At 33.6% G+C, this 23,402-nt stretch overlaps 1 protein-coding gene across 1 annotated transcript in view; it reads right to left on the reverse strand.

Annotated features, from left to right (window-relative positions):
- Nucleotides 1–23,402, reverse strand: part of LOC149787802 (uncharacterized) — a 54,891-nt gene that overhangs the window by 4,577 nt on the left and 26,912 nt on the right. Inside the window, exon 2 of the mRNA XM_089975670.1 lies at nucleotides 19,800–19,966. Within this exon, the coding sequence (XP_089831796.1) occupies nucleotides 19,800–19,966 (167 nt within the window). The remainder of the gene's footprint in view (nucleotides 1–19,799; nucleotides 19,967–23,402) is intronic.

Consider the following 23,402-nt stretch of genomic DNA (forward strand, 5'->3'; position numbering starts at 1 on the left):
GGAACAGCCAAGCTTTTCAAGGATTTTCCACAGTCCAGTTCTGCTCACCGTGTCAAATGCCTTCGTCAGGTCCACACATGTTTTTGACATTTCTACTGGATCTGTCTCATATCATAAATAAATAAGTGGAAAAGAGCAAGATAAAAATGTGACACAGGACATTAAACATCTGAATCAAGCACAACATTCTCTTACATATATTCCATTAGTAATATGACTGACCAGACACTGCAAGTTGTAATGTCCTGGTTTGGGACTAATGTCAGGACTTTATGTGGTAATTGTTTTGCATGAAATTATGCATAAGTGAAAAATTGCTAACAACTCAATTGCTAATAATTTAGGTGGAAGTCAGGTTAAGTGCATAATCATTTGTTTTGGCAACGATGCTGTTTCAAACGATTTGACTACACATTTTGAAGACGAATGAAGAACGTAAGTTAATTATGTCTATTATAATAACATAAACATTGAGAACCTTGAGAGAGATCGAGGTTGGAGTTGGTACAAGGCACTGGTATGCAAGCTGTACATGTTACACCTAGAAAAGAATTTTAGAGTACCACATTACATCCGGACACCGACGGCTTATTGTCATTAATACCCATTTTGCTCTTCGGTAAGATTTTATGTTAATTATTACATTAGAAAAGGAGTCTGAAGATGTGAAAGGTAGTAACCCTGACCATAATGGACTATTGTGTATGACTGTATTTGACTATTGTATATAACTGTAATAGACTATTGTGTATGACTGTATTGGACTATTGTTTATGTCTGTATTTGACTATTGTATATGACTCTAATGGACTCTTGTATATGACTGTAATGGACTATTTATGAATGTATTTGATTATTGTATTTGACTGTATTTTACTATTGTGTATGATAGTAAAGTTCCTCTCCCTATTCTTCAAAAATGTTCTTGATACCCTAAACGAACTTACTGCTACTAAAAATGAAATTAAATATACTAATAATTGTATTTCTGGTAACATGGACACTGGGCTTGATGGCGTAAGTCATAGAATGAATAAAGTCGTCATTGAAACAATGCCAGCACCACTAGCAATGCTTTTTAATCAATCAATGAAGGACAAGATAAATATCCAGATATATGGAAACTTGCACACGTTCTTCCCATTCATAAACAAGATGATCCATACGAGGTAGCTATTTATCGACTAATCTCTCTACTTGGCCTTGTCGCAAAAATCTTTGAAAGATCAATGTTTAAACAAGTATTTAATTACTTTTATAAAAACCTCTCTTTTATATGTATAAATCAGGATTCCTTCATGGTCACTCCACTTTTTTCTCCACCTTATGTTAATGTATCATAATATTGTGTTTTGTGATCTATAAAACGTTTGATCGGGTCTGGCACAGAGGCTTATTATTTAAATTGTTTCATGTAATTGGTATTATTAATTCTAGTACAGAAAGGTAATAACATTAATGTTGCAAATGTGTTGGAACCTTTAAAGCTCTTGTAAAATACCACCCATTAATTCATAATCATTCCAAGACATTACTTTGCCTTTCATTAGATTGTTTTGTTGATTGGTTGCCCACGAAAAGAAAACACTTCGTGAATAAGATTTTGTCGTTTTATCGATCATCTGAAAACAAATCTTCATAAAAATTATGAATGTTCGCTTTTTTTTGCAGCAATTTTTATTAACAAGTTATCATCAGCCAGGCATTGCATAATTGTATTTCTTGTTAAAATCTTCTATTGTACAAATTGCTGATCTGACCCGTACTATGATGCGTAATTTGAACTAGCATATGTTCATATCTATTATGAATTAACAGAACTCTTCACAGATTAAAGCTGACTTGCATAGCAATTTCATGTAAGCTTTGAGTAGGCCATATATCTATATTCTGTTGACAACATTGAAGTAATTTCTTTCTAATATACCAAAGAGAAAACTGATTATATATACCTATGCGAGCGTGGATTTAAGGGTAAAATAAAGGAAACATGACTTACTTTAATACAGAAAATAAACCCTTTAAATCACTCGTTGGGAATAATGGTAAAATCCAGACAATGATTCCCCAATATTAGACAATCAATCAAGTTTCCGCCCACGGAAGATTGTAAAACTTTCGTTAGTTTGCAGCCTTCCAATTTGTAGTGAAGCCATTTGTTGTTAATGTCAGTACTTGAGGACTTTTGTAAGTACTGATTCGATTGATTAAAACGCTAATTCATGCTAAGCTTTCATGTTTTGTCATTGGTCCTGGAGTGATGACGGATATACAGACCCAAGTAGTTAAAAGCAAGAAATTTCTAGCCTGTTTATCCTATTTATTATGTGGGGTAACATAATTCTAGGAGAAGTAATTGTTTGCACCAACAATTCGTTTACAGATATGACAACACTAAACAAAAATAATTTAATGTGTTTTATGACTCAGGCATATCCGCTTCGATTGTAACACCATTTCGCATTTGTAACTCATTGGTTCCAAGTGTATAAAATATATCAATGTACTAGTCTTAGTGACGTATTCAACTTGCATAATCTGTATCAATGCGGAATTTTATCAGATAATTACAAAAGGAATATAGATGATTTTTGAAGTTCAACAAAATTAAATTATTTACTATTTGTATGTAAAGTGAATAAAACAACATTTGCTGTCAATTGTATAGAATTCAAGAGTTGAATTTCGTAATGCACCGAAAAGAAAACTGTTTCGTATGAAGAGATACTCCCAAGGTTGTAACACCTTTGAGGTTGACATATATTTCTACGGTGCATAGTTTTGATTAATGCAACAGCTTTTTATATTTGTGCATCGACTATTTTTAAGACAAAATCTAACTTAATAGCGACATCGCCAAAGAGAAACCGATTTACTTGAAAATCACTCGTGCATCGACATAACGCTCAAATGTGTGTGTGATTTGGATTTTTAACGTAGCATTAACAATTTTTCAGTCATATCGCTAATATGTCTGCACTGTGATGTCTTGCATCAGTTTCAAAAATAATTGTCGTGTTGGTCTACTTAAAACTGAAATTTAGAGTCATATTGTGAATGAATGTCCATTAAATCAACTTATCCATTTTGTCTGGAATGAATGGATTTTTGTATTGTTGTCGATTTTACTAAATTTCGTGATTATGGACTGGATTTATCTTTGCCAATTCCACATGAAGTACATCTGGTTTGAGCAGCGAGGAGGTGTCCTGACTAATCTGCACGTGTATTTGTGTACTGTCATTGAATGTTTGGAATCACAGTGTAGGAATAGTATGCCCTCTTTCAATTGTAATTATGAAAAAGACGCTATGGAATATAATGTTCATTTGATTTTGATTGCAGTAAGAAGGATGTTATTGCACTTGGAATGTAGTCGAAATTACAGTACAATTTCGAATTGTATAATCAAGCTTTAGAACCCATGACATAGTTCATGTAATTCGGACTTAGAGTACTAAGAAAGTACATTTTGAGGAAATTCAAGATGCAAAAATGAAATAATATTTTATTGCCGTTCTTATTACCAGCTAAAGAAGACATTTTTATGCCAGGTCGCTTGCATGCTTTCCTAGCTATTTATGACCTGTATCATGTATGGTGTTTATCGCCCGCCTAAATTCGAAATATTGTATCGACAAAAGTTAACGCGCGACTTTCAGTTGCATTTCTACCCTCGAATTTAATACTTTCACGTATAAAGTTGTACGAACATTTTTCCTAAATAACTGTTTAAATTATCAAATGGTATTTTTAATGTTACTTATCTCACGTTTGTTGTGGACAATGCGAATATCACGTTCATTAATTTACTTTTTTGGAAGTTTCATTGGTTAGAAAACTCGTCGACATCGTTTATTTTATCATCTATACTTTCAAACAGACGAAACAGCTGTTTTAGTTCATCCACAAACAAATCTAATAGAACTGAAAGTTAAAGACTCTGACATGAGTGTACATGGTTTGTTTACAAAGTAATTCCTAATACACTATACTATTATTATTTACACGTGTCGTGCACCTGCTTTCAATATCAATTTGTTCAGTATATAATAATAAACCATATTTGGTAGACCTTCTAAACACACTAAGATATCTTATACTGACTGAATCACGTTCTCCGTATTTTTGCACAATATAAAACACCATTTCAGCTAATTAATGGGAGAATCAAGCCTATTCAGCAGTTATATATATTTATATAATATTTTAACGCAATATTACTTACATCCATTTATGTGTTCGATTAAGTATTCAGTGTACGAAACTTTCATTTATTTTTTAAACTATTAACGCAACCTCTTAATGACTGAAATTTTGTTCTCGCACGGGTTTTCTTGTTTCTAATTCACCAATGCTACCCTAAATTGCACGGATGTTATTAACAACTTTTAGATGAACACGATCTTTTACATCTAATTTAGATTGTTCAGCTTCAGTAACGTGCATTTTATCGTTCTGCTCGAATCATTTAAATATGTGGTACATAAGGTGTCAGTTGTTGCATTGATTTTATCGCACTTTAATTAGCGTTTATATTGTCTTTGTAACTTTTACTGTATTTTGCTCTTTCGGTTAAATAAACCTTCTTCTGCAACGCTGACAGCGTATCTTAATGTTATTATTTTATTGTGTAAGTCAGTGGTTTTTGCTGTATGATAACCATCTTGCATACTCTCAAGAAATAATTGTTCTAGTTGACAAGTAATTCAGATTTTATTAAAGACTCCGTTCGATTTGATGTTAATATTCTTCCATATTCCCCTGCTGATTCTCTTACCGCTTGCAAGGTTTGAATGACATTTAACAAGCGTTAGAGAATGTGTGGAATAATTGTTTAACTGGTTAAAAGAGTTTGGAGCATAAAAGTTCATTTTATTCGTCAATCTGTTGGCCCAGATCTACATTTTATTAGCTCATTAATTACCACTCTCTTTTATTTAGATTTCAGTATTTTGTTTATTGTTCCATCCAGGTTTTGATTTCTTTGCAATTATTAGCTTCCAGAGTCTTTCAAATCTTGGTATCAACACAACATTGTGCGAACCAAACATTAGCTGCATGAGTTTATTTAATAGCATCAGGTAAATTTGTAATAGAGTTAACTGCTCTAGAGTGAGATTTTTCTCTACTTTTTTGATGAAACATTGGACTTTAAGCTAAGAGTTACAAGCATCTCCTAAAAATATCGACATTTCAGTTGTCATTTATTGTGCTCAGAATGTCATAATAGTTATTGTTCTTGCAAAACATCGTATCATTTATCACGTTTTCGTCATTTCTGTTGATATTCAGTCTGTCAGTACTTCCCTTCTGCAGTTGCTTGCAAAATTGTATGGCCACTAGAATGGATGAAGCAAAGACATACAACATATTTTGAAGACCTATAATAAAGTATAATGTGTAATCATGAACAACTTTTGTGCCGTTGATTGTAAGAAGATAAATGTATAAATTGTTAGGCTTCAAACATCTTAAGACTCAGATTCAGTTAATGTTTGTATCATCTTATAGTTATTGAATCCTAAAAAGTTAGCATTGTACTTGGTGATATGAACGAAATAAGATGAGTAACCTAGTTAGATTTAAAAAATTCCGTATCAGTTCTTTTTCGTTATCACCATGTACAGTAAATTCTTCTCTGACTTTATTCAAGAATATCTCAAGGTTGTAGAAACCACCAGGGCTTAAAGCAGTGATTCTTTCTATTTATATAGAAAAAGATATTATCTTTGAATTCGTCAGAACTAAATTGGCATTTTTTTCTGTTTTGTTTCGACTCTTTAAGTAACTTTCCTGTTTCTCGTGCATTTATTTCTCATTTAATTTCTTCCTGTCTTTAATCATGTTTTCCCTTTAATTTCTGTATGTCTTGAATCACTATTATATTTCTTTCTTTCCTTATTGTTATATTCGTTATGATTAAAATAAACTCGCCAAGACTAATTTCGTTTTCACAGATAACTTACGACATAATCGATAATGTGCATTGTCCTGAATGCAAATGTTACTATTTGATAATGTTTTTATACTTTGTATTAATACATTGTTATTGACTGCTTTTCCACAGCAATAACTACCATTTTTGTTGTACAAACACAAGCAAAAGCTCAAGGAAAATCCGTGCTGTAATTATTCCAACTAAACATAAACTTTCTGCAGAAACACACATTCCTTCTGGCACACATAACGTGTTTAATATTTCCGATTAATTCATTTTTCCTTTTTTTTAATAGATTTTATTAGTCTAATCCTGATTACACTGTCGATTGTCAGTCACGGACTGTACCATATATATACTTCTGGCGACAGAGCACTTAGTGTATTTTCATATGTGTCTTTTACATTTTTGTTAGGCTGGATTTTTATCATTTGATCCATATATACTCACTTATTGAGCCTAAAAAGATTTACTATTGCACACGTCTTTATTGAGTAACAGCTTTGTTAGGTAAAAGTATTGTTGCTACTAGGTAGGCAATTAAGAACTGACTAAAAGGAAGCCGAAGTTTTAGATTTACAAACGTACGATGCAGGCAACAGCAGGAGCAGAGTTTGAAAATGAGTGATAAATTGTGCTTGTATTTCAGTTAGCGGATTGCGTATTAAGTGAAAATGAAATAATTTGTTTTGGAATAGAGTTAATTGCAAGAAATGTTTCAGTGTGACTTTTAGCAGTGAAAAATACTCAGAAGTCTTTGTGCACAAATTAAATAAATCAATTTCATGACATGTCCTATATGTAGAAAAGAGAAATACGTAGCTGACTTAGGCGGTTATTATTGCAAACCATGCATAAGGACATATTTGAAGGTCAATAGCTAAATGGAAACAAATAGCACATGTAGAAAAGAAACAAAATAAAAAGCACAATGAACTATACCGGAAAAATGACAAAGAGCACGAAACAAAATATATCACAGTGATGCAAATGTTAAGTCAATTCAATCAAGGAAAGTTAGAATTTAATAGTAATTATATTATAGTTGTAGAACTTATATTTTGTAGAGCTCGGTCAATAAAACAAGTCAATAACGAACATGTAGCTGGACAGTTCTGATATAGATACAGATCATTTCGTCCCTGGTTAATGATATATATTTAGCAATAGTTGTTAAAGGCAACGATTAGACATTTTAAAATGATAACCATTACAGATGCTGAAAGCGATCAGTACACACATTTTTCAATCATGCCTTTTTGCCCAGTATTGTGATTTTGCAGCTTTATTTTCTGTATTTGTTTTAAAAATTGAACGCTTCGGGGAGAAAGCCCTTTCTTCGAAACAACAAGATGGGTGAATGTTGTCAAACTACCGCCCAATGCAGATACAAGTAATCTCAATGTAAACAATAAACCTCCAATTAAGTATCCTATACCATTTCAAAGTCATGTAGTTTATTGTTTTAATTCATTCTGCAGACAAAATTATTCATCTGTTAATCAATGACATCACTACCTAAATTACAACATCTGACGGCCATTTATAAAGGAAGCATAGGTGTTCTTGATTTCGTTTTCATTCATCCTTTCCAAATTGTGTTTAGGATTAAGATTTACCGGTTATCTCCCCTGTGTTGAAGTTGTAATAATTTTATCTCCTCTGTGTTGAAGTTGTAATAACTTTATCTCCTCTGTGTTGAAGTTGTAATAACTATGTTCAATTTCCGTTTTTTATTCAGTTTCTGAACAAATGGAGTTAGATATATCTTTGTTGTTGGTAAATCCCTTTCCTTATACATTTGAAACTCCATTGAATGAAAATGATGTAACCGCTGTACAAGCAGATATTGTGTCTTATGAGTGATTTTTCAAAGCATAGTATAGGACTTTGTGAAAATGTTACTCCCAGCGGATATATACTTTTTCACGCCATGTCCTCTACTTGTACAATTAGGATGTAAAAAAGGCATCTAAATTACAATATAATTCGGAAAAAATAACATTTTAAAAAATGAACCCCTTTAATGGTAAGACATTTAAACATCGATGAAAGGTAGCATCAAATCAAAGTCATCACACATCATTACAAACATTGATGAAAGGTAGTATCAAATCAAAGCCATCACACATCATTACAAACATCGATGAAAGGTAGCATCGAATCAAAACGATCACACATCATTACAGACATCCAGACCAAAAATGAGTTATTGATTACAATAGGTTGAACAAAAGAAGGCGATAAATGTTGGTAAAAGTCAAAAGATATTGCTCCCTCAGGATGGTGATATGCAAACAATATACATAAATATCCAATTTAATGATAATGTAAAATAATATGGTATTGTAATTGAGGAATAGCACTGAATCGTTATGAGGTAAGAGCAGTGACAAGATGATTAGGGACCTATGTAAATGCTGTTGAACTTGTAAGTTAAAAATAATGTATTTACAGCTTATTATGAAATTTATGAAAAAACAGTTTGAAGAATTCAAAAGACATTATCAAAAATAGACGGTAACATAAAAACTGTGTATCACGAACAGAAGGAAATATTTGAAAGCATAAAAGCGCAACTAACATCACGAGAGAGAGAGAGAGAGAGAGAGAGAGAGCTGCCAGTAAAACCATTAAAATCCTAGGGAATATTAAGTCTTATTCTATTGGAAATGTAGGGATTTACAGTTAACCTTTAAAAAGAAGTCAATTCAAGGTTTGGAGTTTTGTACTATGTGGATGATATGTAAACATATGACCCTAACTCATAAAGGTACGATGGAAATAATGTTTGTGAAAATTGAAACGTCCCCAAAATACCAGTCAAGTAATGTTGACATCAAAATACCAGTCAAGTAATGTTGACATCAAAATACCAGTCAAATAATCTCGATATCATCCTCAGCCATTGGCAACTCTTAATTAATTACTTTGGCTTACGCCAACTATTGGAGCGAAAACTGTAATAATTACAACAGGTGACACCGGAATCCAACAAGATACATCAAATCTAATTTCCTCACGTGACAAAAGTTTAATTTCTCATCAACCTTGGGAATTTATCATGTTTGCAAGTTGAATGAACTCCAGCATTAAAATATAACAATGCCAGACACTGTGTCCTTTACCGGCGACAAATGTTATATAAGAGCAATGCCAGGATGTTACTTGATCGTAATTGTGAATAAAAGTCGAAAATTCAATAGTTTTTCCACCATTAACAATCACTGAGAAAACAAACAGTGAGAGTTTGAAAGTTCTTCAGCCTAGCAAGGGAAGGTTGTTCTACGCTTCGGCCTTATAGCGATAACTTCAACTTATAATCAGTTAATGCATGGCAGATTATTGTCACGTGCGTTTATTTTTGTTAAATTTGCAAGTAGTAAGTCTTTCATTATATTTGCAATCAATAAGTATATCATTATACTCGCAGTCAATAGTCTTTCATATTACTCGTAGTCAATAGTTTTTCAGTATATTCGCAATCAAGAGTCTTTCATTATATTCACAGTCTTTCATTATATTTTCAATCAGTCTTTCATTATATTCGCAGTCAGGTCTTTCATTATATTAGCAATCAATCTTTTTTCATTATATTCGCAAACAATAGTCTTTCATTATATCCGCAATCAATAGGCCTTCATAAGTCCTTCTTTATACTCGCAAATAAATAAGTATTTTATTATATTCGCAATCAATAGTCTTTCATTATATTCGCAATCTATAGTCTTTCATTATATTCGCAGCCAATAGTCTTTAATTATACTCGCAATCAATAGTCTTTCATTATATTCGCAATCAATAGTCTTTCATTATATTCGCAGTCAGTAAGTCTTCCGCAATAATAAGACACCTTCGAAAATATTTACTGATTATCACTTAATTATAACTCTCCCACTGAAAGCTGCAAGAAATGAGGACAATGCAAGAAATGTCCTTAGATCGGAAGCACGAAAAGCACCCTCTGTACATTACAACTTGCCAAGAATCACGTGACTTAGGGCTCGCATTCACCACTGAGTACGGCATAATCAAAACGTGAAGGATCTGTTTTGTTGACTAATTGAAGTATTTAATTGACCCTAAATCCGCTCTCTGACAACTAATAAACGCTTCTAATGGTTTTATGATAGGACACAAAAGATCAAGATCTTTGGAGGAAATTTTAATTCATCTGACTCTCTTTTCTGATGAAAGTCTAGCACCACTTTGCCATCGGCAAATACCAATATCTGGGCTTTTTCCTAAAAGCAATTAGTTAATATTAGATATCAGTGTACTCTGGAAGTATTGTACTCTGGACGTGTACAGCAATTTATGCTTTCAGACGCATCATCCAACCTAAATCTCGATACGTACCCCGGTGCAACATGTGCCCCGATACAATGTGAACCCTAGTAAGATAATACCCCGATATTGTAATGAGCCTCTTTTCGTGAAATCAATGTGATATTTTTCATTCATCATCACAATTTAAAACAGCCATATTATTTCTTAAAATTGAAACATATGAATACATCTTTAGAGAATTTCATTATCAAAAGTACGACCTAATCTTACATCGTCACAAATATAAATGTTTTTCGATCACTGGTGCCGTATTGTTACATCTCAGATAACTATTGGTATTAAAGGTGTTTCCATACTCAGCAATGAAAAATCTAAGTTCCGAATGCAAAAGTGACAAATCTCTGAGATATCCACGCCTACTCTTTGAAATAACGTTATAAAAAATCAAGGAGTTTTGTAATTATAATACCTGACGCTGTATGAGTATAGTATCTAACAATCCAATTAGTCAAGTCAGGATGTACTTATCATTAGATATCTGATGCTGTGGGACAAAAACAATTAGGAAAATTACTGTTCGCAGTAAAAACAAATGTAACGGCATCTAAATCAATCGAACAGATTACCAAATAATATTAGAGAAAGCGTCCGAAAATGAGAGCAAAGCAGATTTATATGCATGGTTACATATATGGCGAATGCAGCTATAAATTTTATGAGTGTCCAGTAGTATCACTTGATTTCTAAACAAGAACAGTTCAGATTCACTTATGGGCATTCAAACGACATCTTCACAAGTACCACTGTGCTTATTTCTGACTTAATTGAATACGCTGCTTCTGGCGCCAAAGACTTCTAAATCAGGGCAAACTATGCAAATTCCACCAAAAATAACGTGATTTAGAGTCACTGGCAGGAAATTCTGTGAAATGGGCACATATGCAATGTGAATGATTCGATCATCTTTTGTATGGTCTGCTGGGTGCTCAATTTTTTAGATAGACGTAAATATGTCGGTTCTAATCTCCAACTGAACTAGATGGCATGAGTGGACTGTGAATTTATAGAATGGTTCTATGTTTCACAAAGGGAATTTTTAGTTGTTGAGATTACATCTGAAGGATGTTTACGGGGAAAAATTCTAAAATCATTACTGATGGAAGAAGTCAGATTGTTTTTATTATCCAAAAATATATAGTTCCTTCAAATATATATTTTCATTCTCAAAAACAGAGTTCTAATATGTTAGATGCCTCTATTTGTCTTAAAAAGTCAATCGCCTAAAATGTACATATAAGATATCAAATTCACAATTTCTTTTAAAATACTCCCTAATATCATAAAAACCTACTTTAGTACCATGTTCATTGTAAGTCTGAGTGTACGAAGAGTGTCAAATGTGTGCCTTGAAGAAAAATGTTTTTATTTCTTTTTTCAAATTATTTACTCTATTTCATTGCATGTTATATCTTTTATATCTTCTTAAATGATGAAGGCTGTTTGATTTTAAGGCCGTTTTCTCAGACTGCCTCTTTTTCTGATTTTTCTTCTTAAGTCTGAATTGTATCAAACTTGGTCCCCTGGTCTAATTGTAACGACTTGAGAGGGAATGCATTGTTGCTATAGCGTAAGTTCCAACAAGCCCTTGCCAAACCTCCGCTCACAACTACGGTGATTGGTCGGCTATGGCACAAATATGCTTACAGTTTATTTTCTAAGAACAAAATGTGCTACAGAAGACGGAATATTTTAGCCACTTTGAATGACTATATTAGTTTAAGTCTTTATTGGGGGACTTTGTGTAGAAAATATGGCACGAATGAACTTTTATAGAGAATAATCCAATTTTAATGAGTGGTAGCGATATATAGAGAAATGTTTCACAAATTGATTGAGATAATTCGTGTCTGGTCTAAATTTCTATACTCTTTGATATGCATGCTATACAATGATAGGGATACATAATACCGTTCTGACAAACGTCCTTCCTACACATCCCGTATACTACAGACGTCCTCCCAACCCTGCCCTAAGTTACTACTCTATTCCATTATAGCCCAAGTACTCGTTAACACAAATGGGATTTATTGCATACTTTCAAGAAAGTAGTTATTAAAACATGAAGTAAAACAAAAGAGGACTCAAAAGTCTATTAATCGATAACATGACAACATTTATGGAATATTCGCTGTCACGGAAAAGGTAACATTGAATATTTGCACCAGTAAGGTCACCATCATTATCATGATGATTTGTTTAAACACAAAATGTATAGCACTATTATAATGTGAAATAAATTGTAAAAATGTAAATTCCCATTTGCCCAACAAATGGTCCAAACTGCAAATTCCCATTATGCCAGAGAAAAGGTACAATGTGTAATTCTCCTTGATACTATATTGCACAAATTGCCATGATGTTGTTGTGGTGTCAACGTTTCGTCAGAAAGAACGTCACATTATACGATGACTTTGAATCTGTATTATTGATCTCACTTCTAAATTTTTTCTTTTTCTTTTGAGCTCATTTGTTATAATTTTTCGATTTAGAACTATCCAGCAAGTATTTCCTCTAGGAGATAAACAAGTAATATTCTTCCGTTTAATAGGTTCTTTTACAGTGTGATTCTCTTGAGAAATGCAAATAAGATTAAAATTAAAGTGGTTACATGATTTCAGGATATTCATGAAGGCAATAATTTACATTGGAACGTAAAAGAGCACATTTCACCGCTAATCGCCATGACACGATTCCCGCTATAACACTTTACCAGCAATTGTCTAATTTGTTCAGCAAGAGCACAGTTGAGCTTTGCTGTCTCTGTTTAAAACCATGCACAGACAATATGCAGAAAACAGCTGTACATTGAAGATGAAGTACAGATTATAGTTAGGCCGATATGAGAGAGAGAGAGAGAGAGAGAGGGAAGTAATTGTTGTTTTCCTGAGAAAATAAGGAATTAACTTTAGCTCTCTAATTTAAGTTTTGTGATGATATGACCGACTGTGGGTTGATTTTGGATCACAGATTAGTAGGAATGGCTAGATATTTGTATTCTATTTACACTGATGAGAGAATGGTACTATAAGGAATATACGAATCTGTCAGAACAAAGATCTAGTGCAGGAGTGAGACAATCTACGGCACGTGTGCCACAAGATGGCGCGTCAAGAAGTTTTGTAAGGCACGCGAAGGGCAGCCAAAAATCTCTATTTAACAGTATTACTTTCTTACTGGTTTCACGCGCTCGTTCGTTTTGTAAGTAATCCAGAAAAAAGTGGCACGCTATGTAAAATAGGTTGCCGACCCCGGATCTATTGTTAGGTATGTTTGTAGCGCGAAAAGAAACAATCCGTATTCTATTTTGTAATCAGATATAAATTGTAATATAAGAAATATAGTTTATCAAAGTTAGATGGACCTTTCTATCATAATCAACCAGTCTACAACATTTCGCAAAATTCAAAGAATACAAAAGTAATTTTCGGGATGTTGCTCATGTTTGTAACCAGTGAGATGTAACTATGAAAGATGGATTCCAGATTTAAAAACAATGAACATGGGGTTTGGCTGGGCATTTAGACATTGACCTTGTATTTCAAACAGAACATTATCCGGAAAATTGCTCTCCTCACCTCCCCCCCCCAATTATCCAATACTGAGAATATATTAAACTTCCTATAGCACACTGGACATTCATGGTCTGAAAGTACTTCGGAAAATGTACTTTATAAAAAATTGCCAAATTCTAAAGGTAATACTAAAATTCCAAAACTCATACCGACTTTAGGGGAAACTAAGAAAAAATTTCCAGAAAAATTTAGAATATGGTCGAGGATAAATAAATATTAAAATTTCTAAACTAATTCAGAAATTTGAGGAGATTGAAACGAAATTTCCTAAAACGTAAAACTTATAAAACGAAAATTTACAAATCGTCATTTTAAAGGTGAACAATTTAGAAATTTATATTTTTTTCTAAATTAAGGAATACATAATTATACTGATTTTAACGAAGACTGAACAATGTAAAAACCTCTTTTTTGCCATATCTTCGTGTGGTGTATTGTGACATTTGAGTTTGCAGCAAGGAGGTAAACAATTATGGACAATGTTACTCAGCTGTTGTTTATTTTTTTCTCCGTCCTTCATTAAAATATACATTCAGTAACAACAAGAACAGATTTTTCCAACGCCGGTAATAACAAAAACTCTTCCAATCACTATATCAGCGCTTGTCTGGAATCCATTTTGGAAAATTCGTTCACCTTTGACATCGAATGACTCCTCGGAAACCAGAAACATCAACCTGTGAATAAGCAATGTTACTTTATATGGCCGAGTAACAGTTATATGGATGTGTTTGTTTCAGAACAAGACATTATCTTGTTTCACAGCCAAGCTACATCAAGCCAAACAATTCAATCAGCAATCTCAGTGAGAAGTAGCTTTGGTAGAAATCATTATTCCAACTCAAGTAAAAAATGTGATTGGAGATCAAACCACTTCATTCGTGGAAAATGCTAAATAAAACTTGCCGAAGTGTCCTGATCGAGTACCATAAAATTGCTTATAGTCTTAAAAGTTCTTTTTCTGAACTATCAGATTTTCTGCTGATTTATTTGCTATTCTGGGTGAAAACACGATTTCAGTACCGCATTCTAAAGACATCTACAACAAAGACCAATTCTTCCAGTATTTTCGTTGGCATACCGAATAGAACAAAACACTAAATTTGATGTTTATGTATTCTGATGTCGTCGAGTATATGCTTGTAGGAAAACACAGCTGCTCCTTTGCTGAGAGTCATTCCTTTGAAAGTGGCTTCCTTTCACAGCTGCTTACGAAACACGTACCATGTTCACTAGGAATTTGTACATGTTCTTTATCTTCATGTTAGGAAAGTGTATTTTGACAGTGTCAATAAAAATAAAGATCTGGGACAATGTATAATATCTTCAAAAGAAAAGTTACTGTGAAAGAAAATTCTTTGAAACTATTTTACTAGTGTAGAAGCATGCATCATGTGTACCGAATAATCGTTCAACAACGAGGACATGGTTTATGAGATATGTTAAAATCAACGTTTGTTATGGTAGTATCCATTTGAAAACCTTTGGTCACTCAAGGATTGAATGTGTTCAAAATACATCTTTGACGCAAAAATGAAAGGAATTTCCAAAAACGTTTTCATTGACTATCGAAGAACTAAATAAAGATGGCTAGATAGTAAAATATGTTGATCCAATTAGAAAAGACCTCAAAGAACCAAGGCACCACCATACGGTCGAATGACGCTTTTGGCTAAGGTATTACGTCGTGTTTCACATCACAGCAATGACATGTCAGAAAGAAGTCAAAAACATGTTAAGACATCATAAACACGTTAAGAAAAAAAGAAAATAAGAACAATGGGCAGAGGTTTGTTTACTAACTGCAAAACAAACAGACAAAATGATGCACCGAGGTTCAGCGAATGTTCCAAGTCTGACCTCGATCTGTCTGCCATACCAGTAACGATTACGAAAATGCAGGAATATCAGTGGGTAGAATTTCATTGGTGTCGCCATTGACCAATTCAGCCCTATTGTATTTGAAATGCAAGAACAAACCAACAATTACATCTATCTGAATAACAGTCGTTTGCTCAAGAAAATCAATGTTCTCAAGGTGAACAACAGTAAAGAGGAACATGATAGGCCCCATCATATAGGTGAACTAGGCGCTCTCCTAGGTCGCCATGCATTAAGAGGCAAATATTGATACGGTTGTGAATTTGTTCTTGTCGGACGGGGGTGGGGGGTGGGGGCACCAACGTTCATTGTTCGGCAATGACGTCAAAACGTTTGGGCAGGCCTAGTAGGGGAAGATGCCCAGGATAGCTCCAGTCAAGAATTTTTTGCATTCGTTGTTCAGCGAAATGGATTTGTAATTGGATAAGAAACTAGCCTGCATCAGTTTGGATACTTACCCCTATCGAGTGAATATGGCAAACCTCGTGACATACGAAGACGAAACCAAGAACACATATGTGGACGCTTGTGTGGTATAGAAACCTGACACTTTATTAAGTTCAACAATACATATTTGACAGGAGCCGACGAAAGTCAAAATGTTGAATTTTATGTCCGACCTAAAGAAAATTAAACAAAGACTCATTTTAAAAATGATGGATCGTTTGCATTTGGGAAACAACATCAGTCGAACACTAAGCAGAGCGATATCTATGTATCCTTTGACCAGGTGGAAGTGAAAAACTTTACCATTGACTCTGAAGTCCAATTCAAGATAGAAGATACTGTTTTGCATAGGTAGCTACGAAAGCGTTTGCTCCTTGGCATAGTCAGCAAAGATTATTTCAGTTTCTTGCAGCTAATCAATTGAAATTTTGTCAAGTTCCTACACTTCAAAGTGTCCATGATAGCTATCACTCGAGATGGCAAGATGATGTGTATCAGACCTTTTGAACCTAAGTTTGCACAAATAAATTATTTGAGGTCTTGCTTGACACTATCAGTAACCACAGGACAGTTCTGTTCCAAAAGCAAGAAGAGTATTTTTTGACGACGATTATGTAGGATATACTTCTGGGGACTTGATTTCATTCAGGACCAAAGCAGCGACGAATGACATTTTCAGCATGTAAAACTTCGCGCAAAGCCTTCTAACACAAGCTCTGAATTGCACTAGCTCTGACTTTGTGTGCAGAATTTGATAAAACGATGAATATCAACAGTTGATAGAAGTGATCCCAGACTTTTAGAAAAGATGGAAATTGTAGGACCTATGAATGTGGCGATAATGATGCATTTTTTAAATCCAGAACAAGGAGGTAAAAATACAATTATTTAGTCTCCTGTTCTGCTACTGACATGAGTGAAATAATAACCAACCCGACCAGAAAACATTGATCTGGATGTCAGATTAATCATTCTAGTCAGAAACAACATGACAATTGTTTGTTGAAGAGTCAAGAAGAATATTGGAAGGGTATATGCAATAAACATGCCTTCTTATGTCAGAGGAGATGATTTTAAGAATTTGGTATAAAGACGTGTGTGGCCATTCCATACCTATATTGAGTTCTCTGGAGACTTATCGCATCAAAACTATCTTGCAACAGCGTACTGAAACTACCAGTTGTTTATCGACTTACTTGACATAACATTTCAAGGAAAAATATCAGGTATGAAATAGTGAATTATCTTTACCTGTAAAAGATAACAAAAATCAAATAAAAGTGAAATACCTGGGCTGACTCATAGTTAGTATAAAGCTTCTTGGAAATGTAAGATGTGTTATAAAGATTTACTCCCACATAAAAACGAAAAGGCTTTCAATTCTATGTCATAAACACGATCAGGAACCCACTGGGTAGACGACTACTTTCCCAACGACTGCAGTTATGGATTACATCTTCTGGAAGTTGACATCATTGACTTTAAGAGAAGAAATGTTGCATCTACTAATTTCGATAATGTGAGCTTGCTATGGTCATATTCCTCAGTGTGCAGAAAACACTGTCTTTTCTTCATTAACGAATTCTTGGATTTCCCTTGGAACATTTAGTGACTTGTTCTGATCGCGACTACTCAGAAATGATGATAAAATAGAAGGACTGCTTTGTGTACATTAAGGCCATCTCTTTTCTTTCTCTCAGAAACGAAGTGTGCATCAATGGCAAAATGACAGTGTATTAGATCATAAGAGGCCCTGTCTGAATCAACATTATCAGAGTTGTAAGTACGTTCATGTCTAATGCTTTTGGCAGTTGCAAATAATGAGGAAGAAACGAGACCTAGTCTTCCTCGTCATTGTTGACGTTTCGGTTACCGGGTTTATTAAAAGGTGTTGATTTATAAAAATGGCGCTGTCTTGTTTGTTAAACATACTCATTTTGAAACATCCACATTCACCTTATTTCTATCGATATTGGTAAACACACAGTAGCTTCTTTCACAGCCACGTACCAATTAAGATGTGTTTCCTTCACGACATAGTACTTGATTAAAGCTTTGATGTGGTGTGATACAGTAGTATGTTTGTGTAAATTCATACCCCGTCTTTTACATCGCACCCTTTTTGCTGGATGTTGGATTTTTTTTACACACTGCAGGAGGCATCTCAGATATTATGTACGGGATTCTTTATAGTACTAAAACGGTGAGCATTGGAAGGTAATCAAAATTTGGTTGTGTGATAGCAAGTTTGTCTGATTTCAACCCACTTCTTTAACTATCATTTTCGTCGGATATGTAGGAATATAGACACTACACAAACCCTTTTGTGTAGTATGTATGGGGTATTGGATAGCACTCAAAAGTGGGTGTTTGATTGCATTCAAAAAGCGGGTGATTAATATGAGTGCTGTGTGTTAGATTGTAATACAAAAGTAACTGTTAAATGATATATTTGTTTGATTTCAGGAGATTAGTTTATGTTGTTTGTTTTTCGTCCTTGAGTATATGAGTTTTTCTATACACTACATAAGGCGTTTTGGATAGTATTTATAGGGTATAGGTTGGTTAGTATTCAAAACGTGGGTGCTGGCCTTGCTCAAAAAGCGGGTGCTGGATAGTACATTTATGTGACTTTATTCTTCTTCTTCGACATTAGTCCCCTCTTGTGTGATAGTATGTTGTAAACGTGATAGGTTGCAGTGATATGGTATAGGGTTTTGTTTGTTTAATGTATTCGAATGCTAATAAAAATCGTATGTTGATTGTATATGTAGTGTGATGAATTGTCAAAAAATAGTGGCTGCTTGATAGCAAGGTTTTGTGTTTGGATGGTAATCAAAAACTGGTCTTTGGATTGCATATGTGGTTTGCTGGGTTGGAGATAAAAATGTAACATTATATTTTCATGTCCCTACAAGTATTCAGCTCCTTTCTCATTAACAGTTTTAATATTACATTTTCTCTTGTCCCTATTGACACTCTTGTCCCTATCAATACTGTTATCACTATAAGCTCTTCTGTCGACAGAATACCATCCCCAAGGATAATTTTAAAATAGGATTTCCCAAGTACCTCTCCATGTATCTTATGAGCTAATGTCTCATTCTCCCCCAAATGCAACACATAACTTACTAAGTACCTTTTCACAATCATAAATCAAGTCGATTGTAACACAGTAATCATCATATTGGAACTTATATCAATCACACGATTAAAACATGGCTGCAAGCAAAGTAGGACGCATATTGTTTAAAATTTGTTGGTGGGAAATGCCTGCGAATGCCTGCGATATTACAATAGTGCTATAATAGCTCTGTAAGTCAAGTTACCGAATACTTGCAAAATGTTAATAACAATACCAGCTTTTACATTCGATGGTTTAATTTCATCCAATTAAGATGCGTTAACTAAGACTGTATGTAAGATTTATTTAAAAGTATATCAGGTATCTCATAAAGTATGCAATATATATATTATAAACTATTATAATATATTTTTTAAAGTTATCTTAATAATATAAAAATAGTATGTGCAGGTTACAATATACACTGAATCTTTTATAAGACGTCCCACGAAGTTTATCAGATGGCAAATGGTTGATACTTTACCTGGATCACATGAAGAGCTCCTCATGCAGTCACTGATGAGACTGTACAAGGTTCTGTCGCGCTCCGCATGCCCTGCTTTGCTGGCTATGTGGTTGTACATGCATGGGAAACCGTCGCATCTCTTCTTTAGTGCATCACCATCTTCAGTTTCTATTTTCTGTAGGGGCCTGTACGAGAAATATGAGATAGAGACGTAACATTTTTGTTAGTAAGTAAAATCCTAGCATAAATGTATAGGTATTTGAAGTTTTGTTTGACTTCGTAATAAATGGGTATATTTATTTTTGGATAACTTTTAACCTAAATGTACAGCCTTTTGAGTCATTTCAATTTTGTTCAATCAATTTCCATGTTGATCTCTGTAGTTTGATAGGACAGACGTCGCAAAAACACTGAAAATGTTTTAAGTCTATTCAAAAATAGATATTTATTTTCTGAATATTTCGCCTATTTCATCAAACGGTGTACTTTCTATTTTATATAAGCACGGATAAATCTTTGTCCATGTATTTAAACACTTCGCCAGTTCAAATGCTGATGTTCCGTGAAATACTATGTAGTTTGCACGTTCTTCTACATCGCTTTTGAAACTCTGAACCATTTTGGGGAGTGGAATATGATACAAAACCTATCGATGACTGGTAGATAGTTTGAAATGTAGGTCTTGTAATTTGTTACCATTACCTGTAACACGCCAGTATTATTGGTTAGTTGTCGGTCAAGAGATTCATCCATATCTTTCTTTATTTCATTCCAGCAGTAAGCTCATCTATACGACTTTGATATGCCTGATCTTTAATAATATCGTGCTTTCATTAACATTTTCTTTGCTCTTTTGTCAATTTGTTTTCAAACTATAACAAAGTACCAGTATTAGCAGTGATATATCTATTCAAGTTAGTGCTAAAAATCAGTCACTTTTAAATATATTTGTCATTTTATTTTATTTGGTTGTATATGCCATCCTGTAATTCTTTTTAAATGAGATAGTAGAGGGCCTTAGTCGTAAAGATTTATTTTATTTCTCCATGTCGCTAATGCATCTATCTTTAATTACGTGTAATCGAGAGTATGTGGCATTTAACTCTCTTACATATTGCAATGTTTTGTACAGAGTAAGATCAAATATTAATCATTTTTCAAAAAACACACGTGCACCTAAGATCTTGTTTTCGTTTTGTCATCACAATGTTGCTTGCTCTTTCACTAGCCATTCTCTACGATATATCCTGCTGTATTGTCGGCATATTCTCTTCATGTTTATGTAATATTGGTTCATTATCCTCCAGAGTCTAACATATTATTGACTGGAAGCTGGATTAATTTGATTGTACTGAATCAACTACACTTTGAATACTGTAGGTATTTAAGTTGAAATCATTGTTTATGAGTTGACCCAACATTATACCTTTTATCTTTTATCAATGGAGTTAAAAGTAAAATAATTTTCCAATTTACTTTACGTAGAAACACTTTGGTGATGGCGTATTATATATATTATATTGATGCTTTCATCGTTAATGTATCTTTCTTATAGCTCTTTTCAGCTGCTTGTAATGACTATTAATATTGCAGGAAACAAAGTCACCATGAAAATCATAGCAAACAAAAGATATTAGAGTAATATTTGCTGCTATTGACTTGATTGAGGGAAACGTATGCATATTTAGGTTTCCAAACTCACAAACTATATTCGATTTAGCGAATGTCTGCATTAAGCTATGCCTATTCAGTTCGAACAATTTACGACTATAGTTGTTAGATACAATGTTTTTATTGTCCTAAGTAAAGACTATTTTAGAGTTGTGCTTTAAACATCAGATCCATTGCTTTATATGCTGTCATACTTTCTTATAGTTTGGTCGTGTACAAAGATATAGAAAGCATTTAGGATCAAAACATTCATGAGTCATTTGTGTCGTTGATATAATAGAACTGGCTCTTACACACACACACACACACACACACACACACACACACACACATATATATATGGGGGTGATGGTGGGGGTGAAATCTCAACATAATCATCTCATCTGAGAAAATGCCTATTCTCGCTTGGAATTATCTCTCCATTTGATGATATCTTGAAAACGTGAACTATACTGTGCAATTGATATTCTGTTTTGAACTTGAAAATCTAAAATACAGGTCACGTAAGACCTGATAATCTGATTTAATATTTCTATTCCACCTTCGTCGGTATGTTGTTATATTCCACAAAAAATAAGTTCAGCCTATGTTCAAATCCACAGTAATCATCTTATTGTAAACGTCATTCAACTTTTTAACCTGATATTTTTTATGAATTACATTTAATCTCTTGTACCCATTTCTCTCATCACTTGCTTATTGGAACCAGTAATCACTGTCATCATATCATTGAACCCATTTAGTTTTGTCTTCATATCATGGAGCCCAATTAGGTATTATTGTCATCATATCATGGAACCCAGTAATACTGTCATCATACCATGGACCCCAGTAAGTACTGTCATCATATCATGGAACCCAGTAAGCATTGTCATCGTATCATGGAACCCAGTAAGTATTGTCATCATATCATGGAACCCAGTAATACTGTCATCATACCATGGAACCCAGTAAGTACTGTCATTATATCATGGAACAAAGCAAGCATTGTCATCGTATCATGGAACCCAGTAAGTATTGTCATCGTATCATAGAACCCAGTAAGTATTGTCATTATATCCATCCTGGAACCCAGTAAGCATTGTCATCGTATCATGAAACCCAGTAAGTATTGTCATCGTATCGTGGAACCCAGTAATACTGTCATCATACCATGGAACCCAGTAAGTATTGTCATCATATCATGGAACCAAGCAAGCATTGTCATCGTATCATGGAACCCAGTAAGTATTGTCATCGTATCATAGAACCCAGTAAGTATTGTCATTATATCCATCCTGGAACCCATTAAGTATTGTCATCTTGTCCTGGAACCCAACATGTATTGTCATCGTGTCCTTTAACCCAGTAAGTATTGTTATCATATCACGAAGCCCAGTAAGTACTGCTATTATATTATGGAACCCAGTAAGTTTTGTCATCATATCATGGAACCCAGTGAGTATTGTCATCGAATCGTGGAACCCAGTAACTATTGTTATTATACAATACCAATCTATTTTTGCCGATTGTTTTTCGTTAATCAGAACTTTATGAAATATTAAAGTTATTACTTATTATATTAAATTGTTTTAGAATTATTTTATTATTATTCTATTTAATTGCCTTTTCAAATATATAATTGTTTAGCTCAACAATAAAACAATAAATGTCGTATTTGACAGTAGATATCAAACTTATATCTGGTGTAACTATCTCTTGAATACTTTTGATGCTTGAACCTGATGTAGTTCAGTTTCAAGCTGATGATCTCTCTTGCTTTCGTTCTTATTTTAACCACATTTATTTCACAAATTTAACTGGTTATCGTAATCATTTCTACTACTGGCTCAAACAATAGTCTTTATTCAGCTAATATATATCTATATCTATATATCTATATCTATATATCTATATATATATATATATATATATATATATATATATATATATATATATATATATATATCG

The sequence above is a fragment of the Sinohyriopsis cumingii genome, chromosome 11 (assembly GCF_028554795.1).
Source record: "Sinohyriopsis cumingii isolate HCF-2022 chromosome 11, ASM2855479v2, whole genome shotgun sequence".
Taxonomy (NCBI): Eukaryota; Metazoa; Mollusca; class Bivalvia; order Unionida; family Unionidae; genus Sinohyriopsis; species Sinohyriopsis cumingii.